We start from the raw sequence: 7,341 nt of genomic DNA, 5'->3' as shown, positions 1-7,341 counted from the left end.
GGTCTGAGCGTGGCTGTGTTTCACTCCAGCGCTGTCCTCGAGACAGCCTGATCCCTTCACCTGATGAAGGCCGCTTGTGCTGTGGCCGAAACGTCGTGATTTTTGTTGTTTTATTTTTTACCTACGTGACTTTGCCGAATAGAACCAAAGAGTGGATCCTTGCAGTCACGAAAGCTTTAAATCTAGAAATGTTTACACACTGCACTAGGTACTAATTTGAGGCTGAGTCAACCTAGGGGAGGCCCAGGACCCATTTAGATAATCGTCACTGGTGTTAACCGTGAGAACAAATTGGAACTGGGGTCGCCAGATTCGAAAGCAGCACGCTAACCGCTACACCACCGGTCCCCATTGCACCCAAACGCACACACTCATCCACCCCCCCCACTACTTACACACCCACTCTAAACTCAGCATTTGTATTTTACCAGGTAAGGCCCACTTGAGCAATGTAGCTCTTTTTCAGATGCGACCTGGCCAGAAATAATAGCTCAACGAAGTGGTTAATCATGTGGAAATTTATAGCGGGGGCCAGAACGCTCGCGACGCATGATGCTGAATGTGGACCAGGAAAAAAATAACCGGAAGACCCGGAGAAAAATTAACTCCACTGCGGGAAGAACATGGAAACTCAAAATATACAGGCCTTAGGGTCGGGATCGAACCCACGACCTCCTGCATACCAGGCAGTTAACGTCTCACCACCGCGGCGCCCATCACTAAACCACCACAAGACAAATATCCCCCATACAGCTCTAATAGATTCTAGATTTGAAGCTTTCGTCACTGCAGGAATCTATACTCTTTGGTTCTTTCGGTAAAGTCACCTAGGTATAAAATATTACTTATTTTATACCTACGTGACTTTACCGAAAGCTCTAATAGAGTTTTGAGGCACATGCTGTTAGCGAGCAGAACACACTCTTATCACACCCCCCCCCCCCCACCGATGACAACTCATAAACTCACCCACCCAGCCACCACACCTGACCTGCAGATCAGAGCAAAAGACGCACACACTTCTCTCCCGCTTTCAGCCTCGCACTGCTTTGACTCGGGAACTCCCTCCGGGCCGCTCTCTTCCCCAAGCTGTGATAAACCTTGCTCAACTCAGGAGACACGTTCACGGCTACCTAATGTTACATCTATCCATCTGCCTGATGCATGCAGAAGGGTGGACTTAATAGAGGAGCAGTTTGAGTGAAATGTCGCGCAGGGCGATGTCAAATTTAGCCACGAAAAGTCTCAGGCCCCCACTGGTGATTAAAGAGGCGCTTTATCGGTCAGAATATGATCAGTACATTGGCACGCGTGAATTATGTCTTCGTGACAAGGTTGTGGAGAGTTGAGTTGACAACAATTTTGGTGTAGGACTGTTACTCGCCCTACACCGGAACACACTCCCACTGCTCAGAAAACAATAATCTTCGCTTTAACCTCCTTCCCTTCCTCCCTTAAAACAACCTCCCATCTCTTCACCCCTAGCCCATCATGCTGCTGCTCCCTGCCCCCGCTCCCCAGCTATGACCAGGCCTACCCGATTCCCTATCACTACTCCTATCACTATCCCATCCCATATCACTACCACAACCCTAATCACTACCCCTATCACTACCCCTATCACTACCCCTATCACTACCCCTATCACTACCCCTATCACTACCCCTATCACTACCCCTATCACTACCCCTATCATTACCCCTATCACTACCCCAACCCCTATCACTATCTCTATCACACCTCATCCCATATCACTACCCCTATCACTACCTATATCACTAGCCCAGCCCCTATCACTATTCCTATTACTACCCCTATCACTACTGTTATCACTACCCCAACCAATATTACTACCCCTATCACTACATCAACCCCTATTCACTACCTCTATCACTACCCCACCCCCTATCACTACCCCAACCCCTATCACTACCCCAACCCCTATCACTACCCCAACCCCTATCACTACCCCAACCCCTATCACTACCCCAACCCCTATCACTACCCCAACCCCTATCACTACCCCAACCCCTATCACTACCCCAACCCCTATCACTACCCCAACCCCTATCACTACCCCAACCCCTATCACTACCCCAACCCCTATCACTACCCCAACCCCTATCACTACCCCAACCCCTATCACTACCCCAACCCCTATCACTACCCCAACCCCTATCACTACTCCAACCCCTATCACTACCCCAACCTCTATCACTACCCCAACCCCTATCACTACCCCAACCTCTATCACTACCCCAACGCCTATCACTACCCCAACGCCTATCACTACCCCAACCCATCCTTAACCACTCCCACCTGTTCTTCTAACTGTCACCACCACTACACCACCACTACACCGCCACTTTTTCTTTAATAACAATCCCACTCTTTATTTCAACCACTGTCATCTTACGTACAATGTTACGATTGTTGTAAAGCGCCTTGGGTTTAAGGCGCCTTGTAAACCTATATAAGATAAATATAATTGGCCTGACCCAAAAGACAAATTCTGAATGTATCTTTGATCGTGCTGTTTGTTGCTGGTCTCTTGATGTTTTTGGGGCCTTTGGTCTCCTGTGGCGGCCGAGGTTGCTGAGAAAATAAGAACGGCGGATGGGTTGTGTTTATTTACTTCCTTGTATGGGAGCGCAGTTAACAGATAAGCTGTGTGGGGTCACCGCCACCTCCTGAACTGCGTTAGAAGCTGCTTACCGTTGTGTTATCCGCGTCGCACCACGTGGGGTCGATTCTGCCAATACGCACGCACGCCACTGTGGCATGGGAGATCGTTCCATGTTGAAGCGGCAGTGTGTCTGAGCGAGAGTGCGCACGTTTTTGCTGTCGGGACAATGAAAAAGTTTAGATTTTTGGGTCCAAAGAGCAGCGTTATTGCTGGAGTAATATCATCATCATCATCACGATCCATGGGCAGATAGCCCGTAGGTGTCCGCTGTACACTTCAGCATTTGTTTCCACTTTGCTCTTGTCTTGTGCCAACTTGCTCAAGTAGTGCGCCACCATCCTACTGGCACCAATCTCTTGTGATGCCGTGAAGCCATTCTCCGTGAGGTCTTCCTTGAATTTTTCCGAACAACAACGCTGTTCATTTCCCTGTTGTTGTCCATCCTACGTGTGTGTCCAAATAGTGCCAGTTTCATTCTCATCACTGCCTGCATCATCAGGTTTGTCATCTATGTTGCTCAATCTTTGGGTGCAACTTGGATGCAGTGTCCTTCTGTAGCACTCCATTCCGAGTGGCAATATGTGATCTGATAAGTGTTATATAATAGATTCCCAGCGAGACAGACTTGCATTGCGCAGCGCGTGGTGGCAAGTGACGTGGATTCGACTGTGTGCGTGTATGGTTACGACAAGTAGTTGTGTTTGTGTTTGGAGAGCGGTGGCGCTGTGGTTCAGGAGTACATGGACAAGCGATTGAGTTAATCCTTTCGGTAGTGAACGGGTGTGTGAATGAATAAGTGAATGAGTGTGTGCATAAGCGAGTGCGTAACTGAAGGAATCTTGCTGGCTATAAACTAAAAAAAAACTATAAACTATTTTTATTGTTACAGGTAAGGTCCCCTGAGCCATGTAGCTCTTGTTCAGAAGCGACCTGGCCATGAATGATAGCTCAACGAAGTGGCTTATGTGGAAATGTAGAGCAGCCAAATACTCTGAAACGCATGTTTCTAAATGTGGAGGGAAAAACCGTGGGACCCAGAAAAAAAAATCCGCGCAACCACGGGGAGCGAGACACGCACACTCCCAACGTACAACGGACCGCCCGGCTTGCGTTTGATCTTCAGCGCTGTGACCCCGGACCCTCCTCAAGCAGGGTCCGAACTCGCCAAGGCTGCCTCCTGCGCGTGTACCAAGGCCTAAGATGGGTAGGGGCCCATTACGCTGCAACTCGAACTGTAGCCGTGGCGCAAGGCAAACGGTGACATAGGTGAAGACTGCGTGCGCTAACGAAGCTTGGCACCGGCGGCGCTCCGAGCCGACTGCAATTCTGCAGGTTATGGAGCTGCCGCCTGGCTCGGTTCAAAAGGACCACGCTAAATGTATTAATGGGTCAATGAGTTGAGTGTGCGAGTCACTTCGCGAGCGAGTGAATGAGTGAGTTAACGAGTGAATGAGTGGGTGAGCTCGTGGTTGATTGAGCGTTGTGTTCCACCGCAGGAGGAGAGGCACGGGGCGGTGAGCAGACCCAGCGGGACGGTAGCTGAGTGGGATCGGCGCTCCCTCGACCATGTCGGAGCGGAGGTCTAAGCTCTTAAAAGGTACGTCGCTCACCGCCGCTCACCGCCGCTCACCGCCGCTCACCGCTGCTCACCGCCGCTCACCGTCGCTCACCGCCGCTCGCCGCTCACCGTCACAAATATCTGAATCGGTCGTGGATCTCCCTTCGGTCCACTCAGCCTTAAATGATGACCAGGTGTGGTGTGTAAACATCACCACTAGGGAGACGAGGACAGCCGGGCGTGGTGCCGAATGCTCACCCCCTCATGTGCCATGCCGGTCTTCATAAGTCTTGTGTACGTGTGTGCGTGTGTGTGTGTGTGTATACAGCTCTGGATGCAGTGGAACACATACAGGAAACATCAAGTGACGAAGAGAAACCTCAACATGAGTGAGACATGGAACTCACCTCACTCGCCTCACTCACCTCGCCTCACTTCGCTCACCGCACACACCACACTCGCCACACACACTAACCAAACACATACAGCAGCACATCACACACACACACAACACCATGCTAACCACACCACACACAGTACATCACATTCGCCTCACCACACTCGCCACACTGCACTGATCACAACACTCACCACACTGACCACACCACACTCACCACACCACATTCACCACACTCCCAACCCTCGCACAACATACACCGTTATCATATGCCTCCAACACACACTCTCAAACCCACTCTCGTCTTTTGTGTTCTGTGTGTGTGCGCAGTGAGATAATTCTGTTGAACGAGGAGGACAGCGAGTCCGCAGATGACAAGAGCTTTCTGCAGCAGGTATTTGTCAACGCCAGTTGTAATGACGACACACTTCTCTTGAGATGGCACTTTATTGAAGACATGTTCACTTGACATCAGACGGAGACCCCCACTGCAACAGCCTCGAGTCTCCCACGCATCACCCCCTTTATATACCAACACGAGGCCTCGCCCTTCTTCCCGAACCTTCTCGCTGACTGGACGCTCGCTCCACCGGCAGACTGCCATCCTCTTCCGTCACCTGACCACGCTTCCTTCTCGATCATTCCCGTAGCCACCAGTCCCTTGGCACTCACAACTGACTCCCCTGTCATTACCTCCCGTGGCCACCAGTCCCTTCACGCTCACAACTGACTCCCCTGTCATTACCTCCCGTAGCCACCAGTCCCTTCGCACTCACAACTGACTCCCCTGTCATTACCTCCCGTAGCCACCAGTCCCTTCGCACTCACAACTGACTCCCCTGTCATTACCTCCCTTGGCCACCAGTCCCTTCACACTCACAACTGACTCCCCTGTCATTACCTCCCATGGCCACCAGTCCCTTCGTGCTCACAACTGACTCCCCTGTCATTACCTCCCGTAGCCACCAGTCCCTTCGCACTCACAACTGACTCCCCTGTCATTACCTCATGTAGCCACCAGTCCCTTCGCACTCACAACTGACTCATAGTTCATAGTTTAGTTCATTTATTTGGTATAGCCCTGTGAGGCATTTGGCTCTTGAATCGGGTGTAACCGCAACAAACAAAAAAACATGAACAAGAAAAACCATCTTAAAGTGACTATGTGTGACTGTGCAAACAGAAAATCCGGGAAAAAAAACATCAAAATATTCCTGAAATAGCACCGTACACCAACGCTGTGTGCAAAAAATCCCAGTGGGATGCAAATCAAAATAACAACAACAACCACAAGACAACTAAGATTAAGGACATCAGTCTAACTTCGTATACAATAAACAAAACATGGCCAAAACCAAAAAAAACTTTTCGAAATCACCAAAATAAAAGCCATAAATGCAATGTAACAGTGATCATAGGGACTGTGACAAAATTTTTAACAATAAACTACGTAAATAAATTATAACACCAAAATCTAGAGCCATATTTTAGGCCACTGAATAGCAGTGGCAGCTAGGGGTGTACAACTCCTCTAGAGCAGTTTTGAGTGAAGATCTCATAGGTAGTGATTCAAGTTGCAGTTTATTGGCAATAGGATTCCAGACCCTGGGGGCATCAATAGCAAAGGCCCTACTCCGTTTTTTGTACGGCAATAGGGAATGTGAAGCTGGTAAATGAGCGAAGATCTGAGGTCAAATTTGTTCTTTGAAACAGAGAGGAGATCCAGTAGGTAGTCTGCGGATTTTTTTGTAAGTACATCGTGAATAAATAAGATCTGGTGCACAAGCCGTCGAACATTAAGATATGTTAAGTTTGACCCAATGTAGAGATCACAGTGGTGAGCCCTATATGGGCAGTTCAATGCAAATCTTAAGGCCGAGTGATAGGTGGAATCAAGCTTTTTCAGTACAGTACTTGGGGCTGATTTATACACGATGTCACAGTAGTCAAGTAGAGGCAGTATGGTAGCTTTTCCCAATTACAAACGGAACATTGGGGGGAAGCAGTGCTTGTGTCGATACAGAAAAACAATTTTTATTTTTGCCTTTTTACCAATATAATCAATGTGATCTTCAAAATTATGCCACGCGTGTAGAGAGACAAAGACTCTGCAGGCAATGCCACGCGTGTAGAGAGACAAAGACTCTACACACAATGCCACGCGTGTAGAGAGACAAAGACTCTCTACACACAATGCCACGCGTGTAGAGAGACAAAGACTCTCTACACACAATGCCACGTGTGTAGAGAGACAAAGACTCTCTACACACAATGTCACGTGTGTAGAGAGACATAGACTCTCTACACGCAATGCCACGTGTGTAGAGAGACAAAGACTCTCTACACACAATGTCACGTGTGTAGAGAGACAAAGACTCTCTACACACAATGCCACGCGTGTAGACAGACAAAGACTCTCTACACACAATGTCACGTGTGTAGAGAGACAAAGACTCTCTACACACAATGCCACGCGTGTAGACAGACAAAGACTCTCTACACACAATGTCACGTGTGTAGAGAGACAAAGACTCTCTACACACAATGCCACGCGTGTAGAGAGACAAAGACTCTCTAGACGCACTGCCACGTGTGCAGAGAGACAAAGACTCTCTAGACGCACTGCCACGTGTGTAGAGAGACAAAGACTCTAGACGCAATGTCACGTGTGTAGAGAGACAAAGACTCTCTACACACAAT

At 49.0% G+C, this 7,341-nt stretch overlaps 1 protein-coding gene across 2 annotated transcripts in view; it reads left to right on the top strand.

Annotated features, from left to right (window-relative positions):
* The first annotated feature begins 4,177 nt into the window (after window positions 1-4,177).
* LOC116955529 (uncharacterized) overlaps window positions 4,178-7,341 on the top strand; it is a 49,562-nt gene continuing 46,398 nt past the window's right edge. For both annotated transcript variants that reach the window (XM_076053237.1, XM_076053236.1), the window contains exons 1-3: window positions 4,178-4,283; window positions 4,573-4,633; window positions 4,972-5,035. In XM_076053237.1, the coding sequence (XP_075909352.1) occupies window positions 4,253-4,283; window positions 4,573-4,633; window positions 4,972-5,035 (156 nt within the window). In that variant the 5' untranslated portion in view covers window positions 4,178-4,252. The remainder of the gene's footprint in view (window positions 4,284-4,572; window positions 4,634-4,971; window positions 5,036-7,341) is intronic.

This window comes from Petromyzon marinus, chromosome 60 (assembly GCF_048934315.1).
Source record: "Petromyzon marinus isolate PM22_M1 ecotype Great Lakes invasive population chromosome 60, UKy_Petmar_22M1.pri1.0, whole genome shotgun sequence".
NCBI classification, from domain to species: Eukaryota; Metazoa; Chordata; class Hyperoartia; order Petromyzontiformes; family Petromyzontidae; genus Petromyzon; species Petromyzon marinus.
The sequence above is the reverse complement of the archived record's forward strand: the minus strand, read 5'-3'. Positions and strand labels throughout refer to the sequence as shown.